General features: G+C 37.0%; 1 protein-coding gene across 5 annotated transcripts in view; it reads right to left on the reverse strand.

Annotated features, from left to right (window-relative positions):
* Nucleotides 1-2,823: 2,823 nt before the first annotated feature.
* rassf3 (Ras association domain family member 3) overlaps nt 2,824-26,021 on the reverse strand; it is a 65,260-nt gene continuing 42,062 nt past the window's right edge. For all 5 annotated transcript variants that reach the window (NM_001442248.1, NM_001442249.1, NM_001442250.1 and 2 more), the window contains 4 exons: nt 14,524-14,631; nt 10,954-11,209; nt 5,505-5,620; nt 2,824-5,424 (listed from right to left, as the gene is read on the reverse strand). In NM_001442248.1, the coding sequence (NP_001429177.1) occupies nt 5,272-5,424; nt 5,505-5,620; nt 10,954-11,209; nt 14,524-14,631 (633 nt within the window). In that variant the 3' untranslated portion in view covers nt 2,824-5,271. The remainder of the gene's footprint in view (nt 5,425-5,504; nt 5,621-10,953; nt 11,210-14,523; nt 14,632-26,021) is intronic.

Genomic DNA, 26,021 nt, shown 5'->3' on the forward strand with positions numbered 1-26,021 from the left:
GGCTGTTAACTATTGCTAGCACAGGATAATAGCATTCATTTATCTCACAACACGTAGAAATAAAGATACAGCAAGATATAAACAGGTTTAATTTGTATTACATGTTTACATATTGCAAATCTGACCTTTATTTAGTTTTGTGAGGATTTCTTGCAGTCATTTGCTTAATTTTATAAGCTTTCTCCCAATTTTGACTTTATTTATCTCTGTTTAAATTTATATCTTAGGGTTTTTCTTTCAGAATTGTGATAAATTGGCAACTTCATGATCAAAAGTCACAAATTGTAGAACAAAACTACCTGTTAAATTGAAACTCTGAGATATAAACTTGAAATTCTGAGGTTAAAAAGTTATTTCAAGAAACATTTTAAGAAAAAAAGGACAAAATTCAGACAAACATCTCGCAATTCTCACCTTTTGTAGATTTGTGCTGGTTTCTTGCTTAATTGTATAAGCTGTCTGGCAATTCTGACTTTATTCCTCACAGTTATGAGTTTATATCTTATGGTTTATCTTTCAGAATTGTGATAAATTTGCAATTACAAGATAAAAGTCACGATGTGTAGACAATAACTTTGTGGTTTGTGGTCAGATTGAAACTCTGAGGTATAAACTTGAAATTCTGATGGGGAAAGTCATCTGTGAGATTTTAATTGGACATTTCAAGGAAAAAAAAGTCAGAATTCTGGGTCAACAACTCACAATTCTCACCATTTTAATTCTCACCATTTCTGACTATTCTATGCAGTTATAAACTTAATTTTATAAGCTGTCTCGCAATTCTGACTTTATTTATCACTGTTTTGAGTTTATATCTTAGGGTTTTCTCCTTTAGATGGTGATGCATTTACAAGATAAGAGGTCTGTGAAATAAACTTGAAATTCTGAGCGGAAAAGTCATCTATAAGATTTTAATTGGACATTAAAAAAAGACAAAATTCTGGGTTAACGTCTTACAATTTTAACCTTTTTTTCGATTTGTGATGATTTTTTGCAGTTATAAACTTAATTTTATGAGCTCTCTCGCAATTCTGACTTTATTTATCACTGTTTTGAGTTTATATCTTAGGGGGTTTCTTTCAAAATTGTGAGAAATTTGCAACTGAAGCTGAAAGAATGGTTGAAATCTTTACAGCAATGTGAACATTAAGCATTACTCTTTCAGGTTGGTCCCATTTACATTTCTCTTTATCCATATGGACTTGCATCTTATGTTTATGGCTCTGTAAATATTGTACATGTTTGCTGTATTGTGTTTTATTCTTGCCGGTTTTCTTTATTATTATTATTTTTTTAATTTTTTTTTATAATGTAAAGCCTAACCAGGGACGAGGGCTGCAAATTAGCTTTATGCTATATGCCCTATGTACACAACATCGGTTATCTTTGTATAACAATGTCAAGTGTATTGTCCCTGTAAAATAAACAAGCAAATAAAAAAAAAATAAATAAAACTACAAGATAAAAAAAAGATAAAAAAAATAAATAAATACTCTGGTTTAAGATTAAATCAAGATTTAAACTTGAAATTCTGAGCAGAAACATCCAGCTTAAAGATTTTAATAAGACATTTCCAGAAAAAAAGGACAAAATTCTGGGTTAACGTCTTACAATTTTAAACTTTTTTCGATTTGTGATGATTTCTTGCAGTTATAAACTTAATTTTATGAGCTGTCTCGCAATTCTGACTTTATTTATCGCTGTTTTGAGTTTATATCTTAGGGGGTTTCTTTCAGAATTGTGAGAAATTTGCAATTACAAGATAAAAAAAAATGACTGGTTTAAGATTAAATTAAGATTTAAACTTGAAATTCTGAGCATTTTAAGAAAAAAAAAGAGCAGAATTCTGTGTTTATGTCTCAAAATTCTCACCTTTTTTAGATTTTTAACTATTTAAATGATATTTCGCAAGTTTGACATTATTTCTCACAGCTGTGAGTTTATATCTTGGGGTTTATCTTTCAGAATTGGGATAAATTTGCTACTTCATTTGTTAAAAAAAAAAAAAAAACAACTCAAGGTTTACAGAACCTTAAAATTCTGAGCAGGGAAAAGTCAGTGGCGAGATTTGAATTAGACATTTCAAGAAAAAGGTCAGGCAACAATGACTAGAACTGTCGCCTCACAGCAAGAAGGTCACTGGTTAGAGTCCCGGCTGGGCCAGTTGGCATTTCTGTGTGGAGTTTGCATGTTCTCCCCGTGTTCGCGTGGATTTCCCCCACAGTCCAAACACATGCACTATAGGTGAATTTAATAAACTAAAATGTGAGTGTGTGTGTGTGTGTGTGTGTGTGTGTGTGTGTGTGTGAATGAATGCGTTTCCCAGTACTGTTGCAGCTGGAAGGGCATCCGCTGTGTACAACATATGCTGGAACAGTTGGCGGTTCATTCTGCTGTGGTAACCCCTGGAACTAAGCCGAAGGAGAATGAAAGAAAGTCAAAATTTGGAAAAAGAGCGATTTATAAATATAAAAACTTACAATGGGAATGTATACCTCATGAATGCTCATTATTCACTTCAGAGAAGTTTAAATTGTGAAATGCAATATCAGATGTATAACAAATACATATAAATGAAGATGAAGATCTGCAATTTCCTATTTTCATAGTGGAGAAAGGCTTCGATAAATGAGAAATTAAAGTTAGAATTGAAGTCTATATTCTTTAATGCAACGTTGTATAAAAGCATGTTTAATGACAAACAAGTTGCACTGAATTAAAACCACCACTTTTCAGTGTCAACAATTTAATTTATTAGAATTAGAAAATTAGGATTTTATTTCCAGCAAGATGCGAGCAGAAACACAAACAGGCTCCAGGGCGTTGAGAAATTTTGCATCTTTATTTAAAGAAACCATGTCTTCAACAAGAAAGGCCACGATTGGTTACAACACAAACCCTCAAAAAAAAAAAAAAAAAAAAAAAAGCATGACATCAGGATTCATCAGGATAACACAGATGCTCAATAAACTCATCGACTTCTATAAAATGAAGCTCACCTCATTCATAAACATCCATCAAACCCTCTATCATACGTAGGTAACTTTCAGAACAAACAAAAGAGAGAGAGTTTTTGGCAAGTGCAGAGTTGTGGGTCTAAACACGGCCGCGGAGGTCTTAAAACAGCCTGAACAATATGCATGAATTAATATAACACATGCATGTGTGCATCTAAAACCCTTCCACTACACATCAATACAGTTTCACATTCATTCACAGTCTTACTCTACAAACAAAAGCTTGTTTATGAAATAAAATCAAGTACTGAAACAGCTTTAATTATTAAAAAAAAAAAAAGACCTTCCACTAGATGCAATGCCATTTAAAACACAGTGGAAGACAACAGGCATCTGAAGAAGTCTAATGATAAAATCGAATCAAATAATTCCCTGAATTAACATAGACATAAAGTGCCCAAAAAAAGCATTACTGGTCTTATTCCCCTGACAAATCCTCTTCCATTGCATATATATATATATTTTGAGACTGTCGTGATGTTCACACAACGATATACGCTAATTAAGCTAATTCATATTCACCCCAGTGTTTACATTAGAGTTGCCAAGACATACTGTAATTTAACCTCGGCTTATCGAGGCGCACAAAACTGATTGCACCAGGCAATTGATTTCAAACTTAAATTAAACGACGCATTATAACTATATCTTTGGTTAGAGGTTTATATAACCGAGCCCATTTCCGCCATGACATGAAACTAAATGGGAATTTGCGACTTATTCTTTCATCATTCTGACGCGTTTTTGAAAATTTAACTATTTCGTAAAGTCCCAAAATGGCAGCTAGTTTATATAATGACTATTTTACAAAAAATTGAGACGTTTTTTTTTTATAATGCAGGTTTAAAGGCTCTCACAATTCAATCTTTTAGCAGATTATAACTTAAAAATTGCACAAAATAACGTCACATTTTTAGGAAAGTCCCAAATATAAGACGTTAACTTCGTAAATATCCGGAAATTTGTCTGAATTGTGAAACAAAAAGTCGCAATTACCTTTATTTTAATTCCACAAGCTTCTAAATAAAAGCTTCAATATAAAACCAATAATAATATCAACAACAACAAAATAATAATACAGAAATAAATTCTTTCGAAAAAAAAAAAAAGCACACCGACTAAACTGCAGAGATGTAGTTACAGCAGTTAACCACAAGAGGGCGCCATATCCCCAGCCATACATCGACATAATGTTGCAGTACCAATCAGAAAACCGTCATGCAGCACTAGCATACAGAGATTAAACGCGTCTATTAAAATCACCTACTGACATATGCATCACTTTAAATGTTGACCATGTGTGCTGTGACAAAGTAGTACTCAATTAACTCACAACAGTAACAGTTCCAGCTACGTCTCCAGATCGTGCACCACTTTATTTGCATCCTCCTGGTGCAGCAGATCAGCGTGATTATATAAACACACAAATCACTAGCACAAATAATCACACTGCAGCCAAGTACATGTAGCTATTTTAAGGCTGGAGCTTCAAAACAAACATGAATTACTGCCATATTCAGTCGTTTATCTTGAAGACGTCCTTTTAATTTAAATTTGCAGATGCTATTAGCTTTGGAAAAGGTCATTTTGACCCAGCGTTCGCCAAAAAAGTCCCCAAAAACAATCATTTAAGCAAACTTTCCAACATTTCCATCAACGACTTCCTCAAATCCCACTTCCATAACCTACATCTCATTCTCTGATTGAATAAAAACAAATGCACTGATGCCATTTGTTTAGCAACTCGCATCTCATTTCCTGTCCCTACATCACCGCATCCAACAATAAACAAACCCTTCCTGTCCGTCTGCTCTACATTTGTCGACAGCACGTCAAAGCCTAACATTGTCTTTGGTTGGGTACGTCCGTTTTAGGTCATTTGGTATTTAAAATAACTAGAATCTAAAAAATAATCCCCGATTCCCATCCGTCTGCGTGCGCTTGAAATAAAATAAGACTCTTCAGTAAAATAAACGAACATAAATTAAAACAACAAACAAAAATATGTACAAACCACAGCATCCAATTAAATACGCTCCGATTGTTTCCACGAGAGGTAAGGGAAGAGAAATAAGTGTGAAAGAGTGGAAAACGATGGTAAATATGGCACACGGGGTGCATTGTGGGAGGTCAGTTTTAACTCCTGTGAGTTTCTGGTGTCCTGTTGGCACAGTAATGAGTGTTCATGACACGCAGTGACCACTAGAGGCAGCAGCGCTACAGTTCGTTTGTTACTCTGTACTGTATGTTGGCTTTATCCAGGACGTCCTGCCGCGGTTTTCATGGCCTCCTCCAGTTTCTCTCTATACGTGTTGTAGCGTCTGCTTATGGAGCACATCTGGTCCTGCTCCTCTTTTTCCAGGATGCGGATGAAGTTTTGCAGTTCAGGGATGGAAAAGGCGTCCCACTGTTGAGCGAGAGGAAGGTTTAGTGTGATTGTATGGTGATTTAGAATTCAGGCGGAGATAGTTAAAGGTCAATTCTCACCATGACTTCACCGGTTTGCTGCTCTTTGAGTACAAAGCTGAGCGTGTCTGTATTCGGTCCTGCCACCAGACGCAGAAACAGAGGGTGCTCTTCTTCGGAGAGCTTACAGGTGTAAACTGCACACAGACACACACACAGACAAAACACACAAGTGCTGTAAGCATCACATACTTCATTCATATAGCATGTCTACAGAAACAGCGGAAGAATTGGCATATCACAATGAAGGTCAACTGATTTTTTTTGTAACCTTTTTTATTTTTAACCCTTTTTTTTCCAAAAAAACCCAGCTTATTTTTTATTAAACTATTTTAAATGCACTTAATTTATTCTTATTATTATTATTATCATTTTTATTATTATTATTATTATTATTATTATTATTATTATTATTATTATTATTATTATTATTAGTCTAGAAGCTTTCAAAATTGTTCAACTCAAAATGACGGCATTTTCTGAAAGCATGTGGAAATCAAACTCTGGAAATACTTTAATGTATAATTTAAAAGCATTTAAAGTCTCCTAAATAGACAAAAACACAATAAAATTTATAAAAATAAATAAATAAATCGAACTCTAGATCAAGACTATCAAATACCAAATTGTTGATTCATTTTTTAAAAATAGTTTTAGTAAAAAAAAATACTATTTAACGTTTTCTAAATAGACCATCAACACAAATATTTAACATGTAATTGAATAATTATGTTTTTAGAAAATATAATAATTTGATGAGGGTCAGTTTATAGACAAAACCTCAGACAGAGAGTTTACCCTTTAAATATGCATTTGCTTTTAGTACAGGAATAAAATGCAAATCTGTTGACTATTAAAATATGCAGAATTTCTCATTCTTATTTTAGAAACTTTAAATACTTCATTTTTATTACACATCCTTTATTTCATTTTTAAATGTAAAACTATTTTAGTTTTATTACACATTTAAAGAGGATACTTTTCATAACAAAATTTCTCAGAGATAGTTACAGCATGTTTCATTGCTTTTGGTACCACAATCTGGATGTGCAGACTACCCAATACTAAATTATATTTTAAATAGTTTTTAGGGCAAAAAATTTAAACGTCTCATAAATAGACTATCAAAACATCTTTTTTAATTAATTAAATAATAATAATAATAATAAACTGTGGATGTGCAAATTGTTTTTAAATAGATTTTATACTACTACTACTACTACTAATAATAATAATAATATTTAATGTCTCCTAAATAGACTATCAACACAGCTTTTTAATTAAATAATAATAATAAAAAATAATAATAATAATAATCTGTGGATGTGCAAATAGTTTTTAAATAGATTTTATACTACTACTACTACTATATTATATAATTAATTATATTGTATTATATTATATTATAAATTATATTATATAATTGATTAAATTATTATATTATTAATTATATTATATTGTATTATATTATATTTTATTATTAATTGTATTATAATATTTTTATTTATATTATATTATATTATTGATTATTTTATATTATATTATATTATAAATTATATTATATTATATTATAAATTATATTATTATATTTTAATTATATTACATTGTATTATATTATTAATTATATTATATTATTGATTATATTATATTATTAATTATATTATATTATATTATATTATATTATATTATATTATATTATATTATATTATATTATAGTATATTATATTATATATTATATATTATATTATATTATATTATATTATATTATATTATATTATATTATATTATATTATATTATATTATATTATAACATACCAACTCAATCTCAACTTTAACATCAGCCCAAAATTAGGTGCTTAACAGTAAAAACCTCCCTGACCGCAAAGAGGAAAACACCAAACAATACAGCCTCTAAATGTTGGTCCGAGGCCAAATTTCACATGCAAAAACAAACTTCACACACGAAAAAGGAAGAGCACCACCTAACACCAGGAACAGACGGCAGTTCTCCAGAACTGTTGCGTTTACTCGAGCATCATGGGAAATAATTCAAGAGCCCACAAACCTGCATTTCTTCATATTTGAGGAATCGCTCATCTCACTTCCTGCTATTATGTCTACAGTAATACGCTTGATTCATGCTCCTTTATATGCCGGTATCTCTCCTGAGGGTCTGTCTGTTTCAATAATGAGCTGTGATGAGGTGGGAGTTTATCAGTGTCTGAACTGAAAGTGGTCTAGACGGCTGTTTAAAAGCTCAACGACCCTTTACGTGCATTAAAAACAGCTGTAAAACACGTCTCTTAGCATGTGCTGGTGATCTCTCATGGCGGTGAGACCTCGTGAAAATACACTCTCAGACAGTGGAGAGAGAAAGAGAAATAGAAAAACATCAGCAAAATTCCCCTATTGGCAGCAGAAGTGATTCGCTCCTCCACACACTCCTACTAAATAACTGAAGATGAGTGTAATGCAATCTCTCCCTAAAGAGCAACGACACTCAGTTCAGCGCATGCATTACATTTTGATATGTAATAAATTAAGGAGAATATTTTATGTGGCTGAATTCACTGTGACATGATTAAATGAGCCAGGATTTTCGCATTTGGGTCACTAACAAAAATGTGTTATATTAAAACATATTATATTATAATAATCCCATTAAAAGTACTTTAGACAGTTGTGTGAAGGACATAGAATAAAAATGATCAAATCTTTCATCTGCATCAAATAAAATTGTCAAAAAAAAGTGCTCAAGATATGCACTTACCGGCCACTTTATTAGGTACATCTGTCTAACTGCTTAATGCAAATTTCTAATCAGCCAATCTCATTCAATGCATTTGGGCATGTTGACATGGTCAAGCTCAAGCTGAGCATCAGAACTGGGAAGAAAGATGATGAACGTGGCATGATTGTTGGTGCCAGACGGGCTGGTCTGAGTATTTCAGAAACTGCTGATCTACTGGGATTTTCACGCATAACAATCTCTAGGATTTACAGAGAATTGTCCGAAAAAGAGAAAATATCCAGAGTGCGGCAGTTCTGTGGGCGCAACTGCCTTGTTGATGGCAAAGGTCAGAGGAGAATGGCCAGACTGGTTCCAGCTGAAAGAAAGGCAACAGTAACTCATTCACTCTTTTCCACCGGGGTCTGCAGAAGGGCATCTCTGAATGCACGACACGTCCAACCTTGAGGCAGATGAGCTACAGCAGCAGAAAACCACACCAGGTGCCACTCCTGTCGGCTAAGAACAGGAACTGAGGCTACAATTCACACAGGCTCACCAAAATTAGACAATAGAAACATTGCCTGGTCTGATGAGTCTCGATTTCTGCTGCCACATTCGGATCATATGAATCAAATATGATCATCTATGCCACAAAGGATTAAGGCAGTTCTGAGGCAAAAGGGGTCCCGGTACTAATAAGGTGTACCTAATAAAGTGGCCGATAAGTCTATAAGTACACCTTTCAAATATCTATTTTGTAATGAATATTTTCTATTGAATGCCATCTACTATAATAGTTGTGCATATGCCTTAGTTTAATCAGTGCTGAATCAAAATCTGAAGCTAATCAAACAAAATAACTTATGATAACAGTGTGTGTATGACGTCAGACAGTGGCTCGGGGGTCTGTCAGATGGCAGAGATGGATTGGAGAAGCACTAAGAAAATCCAATGCTGATCTCCATATGAATCCACTCATGATAAAGCACCATAAAACCACTTAAAATGAACCAGTAAACTGCAAACCTAACCCACAATATCCCTGTATGGTAATAATAAACCCCTGTGGAATGAGGCTGGTTAGTATCTGCATTCAGCAGGTTGGCACAGACAGCAGCTGATGTGTGTATGTGTGTGCTTACTATGCTGGCATGGTGTATTTCTGGCACACGCGTGCACATATGCTTCGAGTAACAAGCCTGTCATGGATGTGTGTGTGTGTGTGTGTGTGTGTTTGTGTGTGTGTGTGTCTGTAAATACACACGAAACTGACCTATTCCAAGAATGCATCTGGCCCTGCCAAAACACATACTGTCTACACTAGAGGACCTGAGTCATGTGCATGCTTTTAAATTGTGTGTGTGTTTGTGTGTGTGTGTGTGTGTGTGTGTGTGTGTGTGTGTGTGTGTGTGTGTGTGTGTGTGTGTGTGTCACAGTATGAAATTGTGAAGCACTTTGGTCAACTTGTGTGGTTTTTAAAAGTGCTCTAGGATAAAATTTGTATTGCATTATGATTTGTATAATGGTGCTAGCATTAGTTTACTGTAAACGCTTGGATCAACTGCTAAAAATCAGATTTTGTTTTTGATTCGGCTGATCTTTGTTTGAACTTGTATACAAACTGCATTGCTACAATTATACAGTACAAAATGGGTAAACGTAGGGAAAACACACTCAGTCATCTCTCAGAAACTTTGAACGAAAATTTGGACCAGTTATTGCACCAGATGTAATGTAATGTGTGTGTATATATATATATATATATATATATATATATATATAGCGTTTTAATCATGTATGGCCCTACACCCAAAGCACTTCACAATCATGAAAGGGGTCTCTCTACACCACCACCAGTGTGCAGCATCCACTTGGATGATGCAACAGCAGCCATAGGACAATGGCACCAGTGCGTTCACCACACACCAGCTATTGGTAGAGTGGATTGATGGTGATAGAGCCAATTCGGTGGATGGGGATGATTAGGAGGCCATGATGGGTTAGGGCTGATGGAGGAAATTTGGCCAGGACACTGGGCTTACACTCTTTACAAGTGCCATGGGAGACATGACCTTGATTTAAAGTCTCATCCGAAAGACGGCACTCACTGACAGTATAGTGTCCCCTTTAAAATATCCCTAATGCTGCGTTCACACCAGACGCGGAACGCGCGTCAAGCGCGAGTGATTTACATGTTAGGTCAATGCAAACGCGCGAATAGACATCCTGCGGCGAGAATGGCGCGAAATGCACGAATGGAGCGTTTTGCGCGTTTGACATGCGTTTCGCACGAATCGGTCGAGTTCGAAAATCTGAACTTTATCGGACATTTGCGCTGCGTAAACCAATCATGAGCTTGCTCTTGTGGGGGCCAGATTGTGATGTTTCGATTGTGACGTATCGCCTGTTGTACTGTCTGCACAGGAAACCAAAGATAAACCGAAGATATTTTGCACTAATGAAACAAAAAGAAATAAACAAATGTTGACCTTTTTGCATTTCATACTTCTGGGATGTTTTAAGACTTGCATTTGGGCAGCTTTCATTATAACCCATGTTTAGCACATAGCTTGAATTTTTATGCATTTAAAAAAATACTATATGTATAATATATAAATACTATATAATAATACAATATGTGTGTTCATTTAATCTTATTTGGTTGCATTTGAAAGTAAAAAAAAAACTCATAGGAAAATACACTGATGTGTTTTCCACGTTTAGTGTCTGGCGACTGACCTTGGTCTTCTCTGCTGAAGCGTTTGTAGAGGGCGAATTTGGCAGGGTTGTCTGCGACGGTGAACTTCTTGAGCAGGGCTTCGATCACCTGTCGCACCGTGTTGCTGTTGCTGATGTGCAGGGTGTTGATGGAGCCGCGGGGCAGGTAAAAGGCCTCCTTTGCTTTGACTCCTCCTGCGCCTCCTCCTTTAACAGTAATGGGCCGCCGCAGGTCCATCTGCACGTTGATGAAGCCAGTGTATGTGCCACTGGAACTCTGCATTACACAGACAGAGAAAAGACGAAAGAGACATTGAGCACAAGGGGGAAAAAAACAAACATATGATGCATTTGAGGCAAGTTGATTTTGAAAATGATGCTGTTGTTGTTAATGCTGCGGCAATAATGTTTTGGCATGCATCATACAGCTTAATTTTTGTGGGTGCATCAGTGTACTCTGTCCACAAACATGAGAAAAAAAAGTTTAATTTTTAGCACATGATTGTAATTTAAACGTAAAGTATGTTAATTTGATCAAATTTAACAGTAATTTAGTTTTCAAGAGGCATTTCAAGACTCATTTCTTTAAGAATAATATAATCATCACCTGTAACTAAACACTAAAAGCATTAAAAGCATGTAGGTTGTTTGTAACAATAAGTCAACCAATTAAATAAAAACTAATATTACATTTATTTAGAAAATACATAAAAAAGTCAACTTTATTAATTTATCTATATTCCAAGGCAACTAAAGCTGACGTAACATTTAAAATAAAACTTATCAACTAAATATACTGATATTAAAACATTTTTTAAACTTATAAAGTATACTAAAACTACAATTAAATAAAATATATACACATTAAAGAGGCATTTTGGAGTGGCCTTTTATAGTGGCCAGCCTAAAGCACACGTGTGCAATAATCATGCAGTCTAATCAGCTTCTTGATGTGCCACACTTGTTGGGAGTATGGATTCAACCAAGGGGAAACGCTATGAATGAACAACACTTGAGAGAAATAGGCCTTTTGTGTACATAGAAAAGATTAAAATCTTTAAATTCAGCTCAGAAAAAATAGGAGCATACTCAAAAATGTTACTTTACTATTTTATATTAAGTATAGGAGCCAAATTAGATTTCATTTAATGATAATGTTTATTTGTTTGCCGATTAGTTTGGGTTTCACACTTGGGTATTATGTTTTGGTCACATGGACATACCTGGTACTTGCTAGAGCAAATAAAGCACGGTAACACAGGTGTTAGGAAGACAGAATGAGAGTGGGGCAGCCGTATTTTTTTGTTGACCACCACGGCACACACAACAACCCTATATTACTACACGCCACACTACAACGCAATAATCAGCCTTTAATGCCATACGCAACAGGTATTCAACCCACCGATTGCTGTTTGTTTTGTCATGTTTCAAGATTTTATAAAGTTTTGCTACTGACATCTTGGTCTCAGTGTGTCTGTCTCAGCCAGCAGCTCGTCACAAATCAAAAGGACCCTCACTGCCTCTCTAGCGACTATAGGAGGAATCAGGAAGTCACAATATTAAAGGTGTATGTGTCAAATGAACAGTAATTTAGTTTTCAAGATATATGATATAGATATAGATATATATATATATAGATAGATAGATAAATATATGAGCAATATTACACGAGTAGCAGTGCGAAATGGCTGTATACCGGCAATGGTGGGAAGCGTGCATTGCGGCCGAGTGCCTTAGTGCCAATATACAGCCATATCGCACTGCTACGAGTGTGGTGTTGCGTTTATACAACAGTTTGACAGCATAATTGTGTATATAAAACAAAATCAAACATGGAGAGTCTCAAAAACCCTTTTGTATGAGGAACTACTTTCTTCCGCGTTGGATTCAAATCATAAGCAGACAGTTAAACAGCTGAGCAAGCATCTGTTAAACTTTAGATCTGTAGTGTCTGCTTTTTGCTGGCTGTATGTGGGCGGAGTAATACACAAAGGGTAAAGAGGCTGTACGGGTGCTGATATTACTTAAATATATCACAGCTATAAGCCAATCAGACTGGAGAACCAGACAGAACTGTTGTATAAATATATATATATTGCATTTAAAGCACATTTGTAATTCTGAACCCCCATCATATAATGCTTGGATGTGTGGGAACTGTATGAAATGGAGCAAATAAAATATGCATTATTGCATTTGCTAACTATTTTCCTAAAGAGATGGCCTCCTGTCAAGGCTTTAATTCTTCAATAACGAGCCAAATTGCTATGATCAAGCTCACTCCTTTATTTCTCCACCTTATTGTCCACTTTTTTATTTATTTTTAAATATATTTTTATTATTATTTATTTTATTATAAAATTTTTTATATATTATAAAAAAATCTTTCCTCTTTTATATGTCCTAAGGATGTTTTTATTTTTAATTTTCTACATGTATTCACAACCATTATGATAGCTAGAAATTGAAAAAATAATAATAATAATAATTTTTACACTTTATTGTACTCTATTTAATATTGCATTCTTTGATAAAACTAACACACACTCCTTACTCCTCACTCCTTTGTGCCAAAAAACCCCACTCCTTTAATTACGCTTTCAACATTTTCTAAATAACTAGTAACGATAATAGTAAAACTATAGTTTGCTTGTAAACTCCCAGTTTTGTTTTCCTCAGCAGTGTGCATCACATCTATAAGTATTGTCTGGCAGTCCAGATGGAGCCCAGATTTGAGGCTCTTCTGTCTGTAAGCTCATTAGTCCACATGGCAGCCGTGACTTCAGGCTACGGTCGAGACACCGGGGTGTAATTACAGCTCACAAACCTCCTCTGAAACTCAATGCACTGACACACAACCACACTTTAAACTCGGTGATCCAGCACATGCTGTGGACTCCTAACCAGTTTAAGCTCACATACACATATGCAAAGTGTTTGTGCCACAAGAGGCTGCTGGGTTAAGTTCAGTCTAGTTTAGTCCTAAGTTCAGAGAACACTTTGCTCTTGAAATATTGTAAATATGTCCTAGAACTAGTGTGTAATCCAGCTCTGAGATAAGCTGCTGGTTTCTGGACAAAGGTACAGTGGTAAAGTCTGCTGTTTTGACATCGCTGTCTTTATGGCTGTCACGTGATGCATTAGAAGAAATGATGAAGGGATTATGATGGGAACAAGGATACAGCAATTTATTATTCCTTTTTCCAAATATTTCCCAAATGATGTTTAACGGAGGAAGGAATTTGTTTAAGTATTTTCTATAATATTTTTTCTTCTGGAGAAAGTCTCATTTGTTTTATTTCGGCGAGAATAAACGCAGTTTTTAATTATTTTAAAGCTATTTTAAGGTCAATATTATTTGCCCTTTTAAGCAATATTTATTGTGATTAAACGATGCTCTTTAGCTTTCAAAATATTTGCAATCCAAAGCATACACATGAATATATTTCATTTCCGAAGGCGCTGCTGTGTGCTGACATTTCTGACCTTGTTCGGTCATTAGATCTTTGGATTATGAAATGATTATTAGTGATTAGATTTATGCGTTTAAATAGTTGTTGTGGATGACGGAGGTCTACATGAACTCACCAGTGACATTTTGTAGAAGTCTCGTGAGTCTCTGTTGTACCGGTCCACCTTCTGTCTGATCTCCTCAAAAGTGAGATGAGTTCGCAGCTCCTTCTCTTTCTCCACATCCTGAAACCCAGCAGATGAATAAAGCATTTAGCCAGCAGAAAGGTCAGCACAGGTCTCGCCTGCAGCTCATTCTGACAGCAGAAGAGGTACGACTTCAATACTGCTGAATAATGAAGCTATTGAAAGAAAGGATTTCTTTGTTGGGAGCCTGTTTATGAAGCGCCAGCCTAAAATAGCCCTCTTAACTGGTGACATCCACGTGTAGCATAACATTAAGTACATATGCAGTGAAGCTAGAGGACAAATGCTTTCTTGACTGCTGTTTTCTCACTGCAGTCTTTTTTTTTGTTGTTTATTTTGTTATTGAGAGGACATCCCACAGCCAATGTTTGCATATTGATCTAAAAGTCTGTTTTGTAGCTACGAATATTATTTCAAACCCTAGTCATGTATTGAATATGTTGAACATTAGATTACATATTAGATTATAACCATCAAAATATAACAAAATGTAATTAAAACATTAGTCTTGGAGCTAAATGAGATCACTGTATAATTATGCCTTGTATCTTTATAGAGTATGTAGCATGCTGATATGCAAGGAAAAAATTCTGATCCAAGTGCGAAAAAGTTATATCTTATCATATTACATACTGTGATATATGACTGTAATAATACATAGTGGAAACTGGATAGCAACTATTCAGAACAACTAACATGCACCCAAAACCTAAAAACAATCTTACAAACCCAAAACCAACCCCCTAGCAACCACATAATATCCTTGCAACTAATCAGATTACTCAAGTTTCTGTTTTATCTAATACATTTTCGTTTTAAATTGCATACGTTTAGCTACGGTTACACCAGTGGTTCTCAAACTGTGGTACGTGTACCACTAGTGGTACGCAGGCTTCCTTCTAGTGGTACACGGAGGAATGAAATATGTCATGCACATGCTACACACATTTCAAAATTGAACAAAAATGATGTATATAATACGACATATATGACATATAGCCTATATTTATGAGATAATCTGCCACGTTTTTTTAACTGTGCAGAGTTGTAGCTGCTTTACTGGGCCTACTACACGACTGTATTTCAATACTGCTCATTTTGGTGGTACTTGGAGAGACAATTTATTTCTGAGGTGGTACTTGATGAAAAAAGTTTGAGAACCACTGGGTTACACCATTCACACTACGTCGGAGTTTTCGAGTGGTGAAAACTTTTTGAGCGCCGAAAACTTTTTGAAAATGCTGAAGATGCCGTATTGGTTTTAAAACGTTGCTGCTCTGTGTCAGTGTGGATGGGAAAAAACAGACATCTGAAAACTGAGGCTTGGAATCTGAATGGGGCTTTTCCCTCAATATTAAGTAGCCTACACAAAGTTCAGTTTTGCATCCTCTCCTTGTAAGTTCAGACTTCGCAAGTTTGATATGGCTAAGTTGTTTCACTTTCTTAACAATAAAATGAAAACATAAGGAACTGCCTATTTTCATTTTGATATTAGCAACTTAGACACTAAGAATGTTGGCGCATGCCAGAGTGTGTTTGTGTGTGGTCTTGTGATGTGCATTTTCAGCAGTATAGTGTGGACGGAGATCTGTTCAGAAACGCTAGGTGAAGCGCCAGTGTGGACGTGGATCGTTTTCATTTTAAAACGCATTAGTGTAAACAGGGCCCTAGTCAACAACTTTCATACCATTTCACACCTCAAGCTTCAAGTAACCCCATAGAAACTCTCTAGTAACCACACATAAACACCCCAGCAAAAATGTCAGCAACTTCAAACAGCTTCATGCCTCAAGCTATCCCCATTGCAAGACCCTAGCAACCACAGAGAACCCCCCTAGCAACCACATCAACATATTTCATTCAGTTTAACACTTCAAACTTTAAAAACTACTTCAATCATTCAGACTAAATCATTCATTAGGGTTTTCTCAAGCCTTGAAAGCTTGAGATGACAAACTTTAAGTCTAGTTTGTGTTTGTAATACAATGTTTAAATGCATAATTTTCCATAAGCCAGTGACACAACCAAGATAAGACATACAACCCTATTGTTATGGCTGCCATAGTGCACTTCCCTGATACAATGCAATCTTTAAAAGTTACCTCAACTATCAGAATATTGTATAAAGAGTGTACAGTGCACTGTGGTCTTACATGGTCATATCACAGAGAAGTTGATCTGCATTCATGAGCACTCGTTTAAAACAAAAGCTCAGAGCACCTTATAAGGGAACAGTCCTGTGCTGAAGTGACACAATGTTGATAGACAAGGAGCTTCCCAGCTAACATACTCCAGAGGCTAAATATTGTGAACTGTTACAGACTGTCGTAATTCCCCTCAAGCACGGGCCAAAGCTGCTTGGCGTGTTTGCAATTACAGGTGGTTTTACGCTGGAACTTTAAAGTGCATGACTCACATTGTTTTCATACAAAGAAAGCATCTACTTAAAGGCTAAACACCTTTTGGAATTGCTGCGTTTGTAATGAAGCTTGGGAAATAAACATTTCCGCTATAGAGCATGTGCAAATCAAAATCAACTATCTAATTCTTCTTTCTTCAATCCCCCAAAAAAGTGATGTAGAGCATAACACAATAAATGAAGAAGCATCTTAACCAATACAGATGGATCAGTTGGAAACAGGGTCTTAGATTTCTCTAGGACGTAAAAAGCTTCAAGGGGTGCATCAAAGGCACATAGGTTCACGTTGTGTTAACATCTCTAAACATTTGATTCTAAACAACTTTGAGGGATACGGACACCGTCTGCGATGTTAGATGTTTGTTCTTGTTGCTCAGGGAACGGACGCACGCAATACGCGCAGTACGTCGAATGCGGTAAGCAAGAGCGACTCCCTTCAGATCAACATGCATGATCGCGTTCACCAAATTTGCTTAAACTAAACATTCGAAAGTATGGCTATATTTTACAAGCAAGGATTCTGACACATGCAGCAGATGCTTTACGTGTTAAGAGGGGAAACACGTCAAACTTAATGAAACATTTGAGGGCACATGGACTCAACTTAAATGCAGAGGAATGTACTGTCTTTGACAGCCTGCGACATCACACTGATTGAAAGTGCCAGATGTTTACATGGACAACAACACTCCGCTTTTAATATGATTAAGACAATACCCTGATTAAGAGTCTACCGTGTAAACAGAACGTTTTGATTACCTTAAAGGTCCACAGACACTTGCATCACAAAATGCGGAGGTTTTTTCTTTCCATTCGGCGTGCGGTATAAAAATCCCATTGAAACAACACTCATCCACCGGTCTTTACTCGCATCAAATACTTCTGTTTGCCATGGGGTGGGGGGATCGGGTGGTGGGAGTGTTTATGAATTAAATGTTCGTAAATGAAAGTGAAACTTCCGAACTGCAGTTTAAGTCAACAAATTAAGAATTAAACACCCGAAATTACATGAAACTCCAGAGGAAACGTGGATAGTGTGATGACGCAATAACGTTAATCAATCTATGTACTATATGTTAGACGGGATCATGAAAGGAACATTCAAAAAGCAACCCATGTAAACACCTTCATCATATTATTGTCTTATTCAATTAAGGAAAATAATTCGATTACTGATGTCCATCAGTCACAAGCCTGTGAACAAAGGAGTTCAGTATTTTGATGACAGTCTTTCCACAGGTTAGAAGTAAGCTAATGTAATCGCATACTGCAAATCTTAAATTCATGTTAACAAACAAATGATCAAAAGAAATATATGAATGCAATTCATATATACAAAATATGAATTAATGTTTACTTTAATTATATTGTTCAATTAAAACTATAAAAAAAAACTATCAACTATCAAATAAAAGTTTTTCTAGAGTCATCCACCATAATTTTGTGGCTCAAAAGTATCGATTCAGGCACCGTTTTGGCCATTTTAAATGTATTAATTTAGCACCGGTATCGAAATAACCTCAAACGATACCCAACCCTTCTTCAGACATGAAAACCAAGAGTCATTAGCTTAATTGCTTCTTCAAGCTGACAAGCATAAATGCAAATGGCAAACAAAACTTCCCAGACTATCCTTAAAGGTTTCTGTCACATGTTAAGATCAGACCAATTAACTCACAATAGATGAAGTCATGCCTACAAGTCAAGAGCCCATTAAGTCCTATTGACCACAACAAAAGCTGGTAAGAGCTTCATAAACGAGGGGTTGAGAGAGTCTCAGCGTGGCCTGTTGAGCGTGTGTAAAGGATTGTAGCTCACCACATCAGCTTGTGCCGCCTATGCATTCAGTGATGTGGTCTACATCAGCTCTTTGTTGGTTGTTCATTAGCCAAGGCAAGCCGTGCATGTCGGTCATGTAAAGTTTGATTGGTAACCACAGAGTTATGAGAGCATTCACGTCATGCTTGTTCCCAGAGCCCCAACATGTAGTCCTACAGGTTTTGATGTTGATTTGTCTAGCTGAACTGGTTTTCAAGGTACTGGCAGCTAGATTTATGCAACTCTCACATGGTCAATGGGACTGGGATGATAAATTGATGAATTGCGAATCTAGAAATGATTCTACAGCGATTCTGAAATTTTGGCCAATTTTGTTTAATCAATTCACCTGTACTACATGTGTTTGGACTGTGGGGGAATCCGGAGCACCTGGACGAAACCCACACCAACATGGGGAGAACATGCAAACTCCACACAGATATGCTAATTAGTCCAGCCAGGATTTGAACCAGCGACGTTCTTTAAATTGATACAATGTCCTCCAAAAATCTAAGAATCAATCCATGAATCATAATACATTGATTTATTGCCCTAATGGTCACACAGTAAACCAAAGCAGGGTTGTGTCTGGTTGGTAACTAAATAGGAGACCACATGGGAAAACTCAGTTGCTACTGGAAGAGGTGCTAGTGAGGCCAGGGGGGTCCTAGACACTTAGGGCGTACTCACACCATGCTATCCGAACCGTGCCCAGGCCTGTTTCCCGGATCATTTCAGAAGTGTGAGTGCGCCAAATTGGGCTCAGACACGGTTCACTTGGCCGGCCCTGGCCCGGTTGGAAGAGGTGGGGCTGAGCGTGGTCCACTTGGGCTTTGGCCCGGTATCCTTGTAGTGTGAGTGCAAAATGCGCCAAAGTACAAAACTGAAAACGAGACATGACTTTTAAGGGGTTGTTTCATATGGATTTATTAATCAATCTTACTATTCAATGAACGCAAACTGCCATAGTTTATTAAAGACACAAACCCCTCACTGCACGACAGCTGCGCACCTTCAGCAAACCTCCTTATTACTGCAGCACGAGGGCTTTATGACTGTTTAAGAGCGTCAAAAGTGGCGGATCTGTTCGGCGAAATATCTGACCACACATTACTGCATCCCTAAGGACTGTTTGTCGAAATATTTGACTGCATGTCACTGCATATCAAACGACTTAAATGATATAACTAGAGAAATCTCCACTGTGCTGAGTGAGCGCTTATTGAACAGCGCAGCCTCGATGACGCAAGCGTGCCCAGGCCCGATTGTAATGCGAGTGTGGGCCATCGGAGGAGACGGGAGGGGGGGACAAGTGTGCTTTGGCCCGGTTCGAGGCGACTGTACACTGTGAGTACGGCCTTAGGGGTCCCAGTATATTGATAGTCCTTAAAAAAAAAAAAAAAAAAAGGTAGGAATATATCCCTAGCATCCTGGCCTAGCTTGCCCATTGGACTCTGTCCATCATGGTCTTCTAACCATGCCAATATCATCTAATTGGCTTCACTCCTTCTCCTCTCCAGAAAGGTAGGTAGTTAAGAAGATCCCTCATAGCTAAATAAATCTACAAATTACTAATTACTATTAATATTACTGCTGATGTAATGGTTGGGGAAGTACGAAGCAACATTACGTATAGGAGGCCATGCAGTACTATACCAGGAAGGACAGGGTTAACGCAGATGCCTCTACACAGCAGAGCCTGACAAAGGCAAAGTAAACACTAGGCCGATGAGGTAATGCAACAGAAAAAGCCTCTCTACCTCCCTGGCTGTGAGGGATTGTGTGTCCTTTCTCTCATGTGGAGCAACACACCGAGAAAGACAGCGAACAAGAAGAACAAGTTAAAAGCATCCCAGAGGTCCGACTGGACCACCGCTACTAGTCTTAGATCAATCAAGTTTATCCTAAAAGAAACTCCCATTAAAGGGAGAAAGTAAACGGCACTCTGTAGGGCCCCATGGTGTCCTTGGTGAGCTGATAAGCAAGAACGGAGGGCGTGGTGGTGTGTGCTAATGTAAGGGTTTTTGTTCCTCATTCTCAGTCATGTGTTGCTGATTTCTATCACACTTGGTGGTCACTGTATACCCAATTTAAATTAAGCAGGACAATTTAAGTGCAACTCGACTGGTTTTTCTGGTGCACTTCTATCTTGCAAACTCTTCTCTTGTGTGGATAAAGCACCTGATATCATCTGCACCGCTGAAAGAAGAGTCAGACGAGCGTGACCATCAGACAAACACCAAAAGGATCAGAAAACAAGACCAACGAAAGACGCCCTTACGTTTTATTTTTGGCTAAGCTTTGCAGGGGATTTCAGACCACACCTGTAATGAACACAGCACATTGCACTTGCCAATGTTCACTGATGTGCAAGCTCCAATAAAACAGCCCCCTCTGAATCCCCCCACCCCACAGGAAGTCCCAGGCCACCACACCTTTTCCTCCCCAACACATTCCTCGGCTAATGGGGTTTCTGCAGAGAGCAGCAAAAACTGTCAATACCCTTATGCAAACAAAAAGGCTGGACTCCCGTCACTGGGCGATTGTCTGACAACCAAAGGCATAAAAATGAGCATTCTGTGCGACTTCCTACTCAGCAGGACAGTGGGAAGACCGAACTGCATGATGTGATTCTAGAAGATTCAGAACTGCAGGGAGGTTTATGGACTACAGGAAATCATTGCCAACAACAATAAAGGAATGGAAATCACCAAGGAAGTTAGTAAACACTTACAAAAAAGCTTAAACTAGTCACATTACCGGCAGCAACACTTCCTTTACGTTGTGAAACAAACATACAGGGTCATTTGCTGAAATATACAAAGTCATACTCTAGAGCAGGGATCGCCAACCTTGTTCCTGGAGGTCCGGTGTCCTTCAGATTTTATCTCCAACCTTAATCAAACCCACATAAACAAGCTAATCAAGGTCTTACTAGGTATTATTAAAACACCCAGGCAGGTGTGTTAAGGCAAGTTAGAGCTAAACCCTGCAGGACACTGGACCTCCAGGAACACGATTGGTGACCCCTGCTGTAGAGTTTTCATTTAGTTGTGTTTTCATTGACCACCCCAATTTTGTAGCTTTCAACAAGTATTTTGGTACTTTCACAACAAGTGCATCTCGTAAGGTTATCTACACATGTTGTTATTTAGCTCATGGGATGTTTCATTATGAGTACTATAACATCACCTCACAAGGGAATGTCCACATAGGCCTTGCCTTGATACACCCAAGACATCAGCCCTTAACCATAAAACCCCTTCTAAACTTCCTCCAATAAAGTGCAGTTTCATAACTCTGTTTGTCTACATGGAACGCCAAGGGAACAAGAAAATGTACAGCAATGTACATTACGAAACCCAGACATGCTTAAACAGCACTAGGTGTGTAAAGTAAGACTGTGGAAAACATCTTTCATCTCCTTTGTTGGCGTCCCCTACAAACAGGCCAACAATAAAGCAAGAGCCCCTCAAGGACTCTCACAAGCTGCTTTCATTGGAAAGCTTGACCAATGCCTCCCAGCGATTTCCATCCCAACGTCACAAAGTTCTGCTGGAATAGTAACTCATGACTGACAGTTTACTTTAAAATGAACGCATTTGTAGTACTACACACGATTCCCAAGTAGGTGCCTGTGACTTGTTTGGGATTTATGGGTAAACTAAGCTTCAAAGATTACTGATAACAAAAGATATGAGATAAACCATAAAAATAGGGTGTGTTTACTATTGCTTGCAACTAAAGGCAACACTATACTGTAAAAAAAAAAAAAAAACAGTCTGCTACTTTCTCAGAAAGAAGACTTCTTAAGAAAGTGAGGAACCTGAGTCCTTTACAAACCAAAAAGACTTGTCCTTCTTGCACAACGCCAAGTTAAATACGATCCGGGGTTGATTCACACAGAGAGGAAGTGGAACCGTCTGACTCACAGCGGCAGCCTGATTGATCATAACAAACCTGTCAGGCCAGATGGGAGTACAGTTCCTTCAGTGAGCTCAGAAAACAATGAAATATAACCTAATTCTTTGACGTCTCGGGTCATAATTCCTAAGAAATCTTCCCACTCGCAATGGCTGTGAACTCTGAGAAACTAAAGAGGAAAACTTTGTCAAACTTCATCTGTTGTTTACGATGCCATGCAAAGCTGAAATCACAAACCAGAACATAATCAGATAAAAAAGCCAAATTGGATGACCTTGGCAATAAATATTAGCCAAAAGGGAAGACACATGACGTCAAATAGGCCTCTCTGTTAGTTCCTGAGAGCAATGTCTAGCTAATTTGCAGTTGGAAAGCAAACAACGGAGTCTTTCAAATGTATCATTAACAGGATGTACACTGAGCATGATCATTTGAGACCAAAATAAACCTAGTACTAAAGGTATAAAAAAAATTGTAGAGGTCTAAATTCAGTGTGCTAAAAGGTCATAAATTCAACACTAAAAGATCCAGATTTAGTCATTACGATAAGGAGAATAAGAACCATTGTTCACCGCGATACAGGATACAACTGAAGCACTCAGCGATGATGTCATTCCAGAGTTATGACGCTCAGGAATGATTTCAAAGGCGTAGAATGAAAGAGGCTGAGATCAGATGTTACACATGCCAGGTGTGCACTGGGAGAACTTATCCAGTTTCAAAGTCGCATTCACCAAACCTCATGCCTTATCTCTGCACCAAACTATTGTGGGTAGGTTTTATCATGTGAATTATTTTTACTCAAACAACTGGACTAACATTAAGGTTACATATAAACAATCTAATATCGATGTAGATAAAAAGGACTAAAACGCGGGTTCCAAACTGGCAGAGATAGTGGAAGCTTCAACAAATGTTTATCTAGATTAAGGTGCATGAATAAAACAGCTGACAGCGAGATCTAACGAAATCCAGGAAGCGATAACACCCGAAGAAAACCCTGGAGTATAAACACCATTTCCTGAAGGATTCATATCTATGCATGATAAAAAAAAACACAGGTCTTTAACAGAAACCTCTTTGAAATTAAACATGACATCATATACTGTAAACAGGACAAACCTTAGCTGTTACAGCTTGCTGTGTTAATGGTAAGACTGTTGTGTACATGAAGCAGACGGGACTTTGAGACTACATTTATTGCTCCAATTAAGGACGTTTATACCTAGTATCAAAAGGTATTCGCATCAACAGTAGATTAATGAGGCACATTCTTTTTTGTCCACTTAGTTTCAATCACTTTTCTGATTTCTTTACGGAGAGAAATGTGTATGTATGCATGTTTGTTTTCTAATCTTATAACCTAATACTGTGAAATAGGAGACGGCAGAAACATTTCTGCACTAAAAGCCACTAAACTACAGCGAAAGTTGTGGATTTGCATATGTAAGACAATATAATGGTTTTACATGCTTTTTCATAGTACAATTTTAAAACATTAAAATGTTTAATTAAATAAAAATGTAAATAAAATATATATTTTTAATTTAAATAATTATTGCAAAGCAGTTTTGGGTTTCAGTTTTCAGCCAAATTCATTCAGAATTTTCGGTTTCGACCCAGAATTTTCATTTTGACGCACCCCTAAAAAAAAAACTCTTTTCTTATACAACCCCAAATCAGAAAAAGTTTAGACAGTATGAAAAATGCAAATAAAAAAAGGTAAGTTTTCTAAATTTACTTGTATGATTGACTTGTATTTCATTGCAGACAATACGACAAACATTATTTAATGTGTTCCTCATTTTGCACACATTACAAACTCCTGGCTGTGGAAGAAGAGGATACAGGTACTTGAGTGGCCTGCCTGCAGCCCTGACCTGTCTCCAATAAAGAATGTGTGGGGCATTCTGAAGGGAACAATGCGACAAAGGCTCTATACTGATGCCCACTTTAAGACTTGTTTGCAAGAACAATGGGACAAAGTAACACCAGAAACACTTTATCACTTGCAGTCTTCAGTCCCTAAACATCTTTTAAGCATAGTGAAAAGGAATGGCAACATTACAAAGTGGTAAATCCTTTACTGATACAACTTTTTTTTTTTTTCAAGTGTTGCAAGAACTAAAACTAAAATTAATTTTAGTGTTGCAAGAACTAAAATTAAAATATTTTTTTTTAAATCATGAGGAACACATTAAATAATGCTTGCTGTATTATCTGCAATGAAACGCAAGTCAATGTACTTTTAGAAATTACTACTTTCTTTTTTTATTTGCCTTTTCCATACGGTCCTAACTTTTTCTGATTTGGGGTAGTAGCATACAGATTTGAAACTTAATAATTTCCAAACCATGACATGTGCTCCAAATCAAAGTTGGAAAGTTCAGTTCACTATGCAGAGGTTTTGCGTGACATCGAACCAATGGACCATATGACAGCGAGGCCGAACAACCACCTTCATCTGGTCTTATCTTCCTCTTCACTGTAATTACAGCTCTTCTCTGCGAAACTGCAACCAGATGCTGTACATATAAATCCATATGAGTCTACCCGAGCCATGAACAACGCAAGGGAGAGTGGGATGTCTGTAAATATCAACCCATTTTCAAAGCTTCAAGAATATCAAAGACACTAAATAAATCATATTGATGGGGGCTTTAATTGCTAGTATTTCATGCACTGGTGTAGTATTTTATGCAACTGGTGTAGTTTTGGGTGGGTGCAGTTAGACGTTGCCATCATCAAAAGCAGATTATAATAAATGAGATGCACACCTGGATGATAATCAAATACTGCTCCATGACGCACAATGCTACTTTGTGGGCTAATCAGATTAAGTGGCAATGCTCTTTTTATGCTGAGCCTGATGCCTCTTGAAAACAAACACAGTGGCCTATTGGAGGCTTGTAATCTGACGCTTCCCTAAACAGTCCCAAAATAGTCTAAAATATTGCTCCAGCCCTCTGAGAGTTGGTTTTGATGTCTTAATAAGTTGGTTTTGCGCAATGCAAGATCTGAAACCGCTGAACCCAGTTGATGTGTTCATGTAACAGTGACTTATTCGACCATGACAGAGCAAGCAGAGTGAAATTCTTTCCATTCTGAGATGAAAGGGACAGACACAAAACACGAACTCAGACAAAACAGCGGAGCATAAAGGGAGTTTGCAGGGTACGGACAGAGCAACACATGGCTCAACATGCCATAAGTGGAGAAGTTTTTTTTGTGTAGCAATTTCAGTGCAAAGTTATGGGTATTTAGCATA

The sequence above is a fragment of the Danio rerio genome, chromosome 4 (assembly GCF_052040795.2).
Source record: "Danio rerio strain M-AB ecotype USA chromosome 4, GRCz13ab, whole genome shotgun sequence".
In the NCBI taxonomy this organism is placed as follows: domain Eukaryota; kingdom Metazoa; phylum Chordata; class Actinopteri; order Cypriniformes; family Danionidae; genus Danio; species Danio rerio.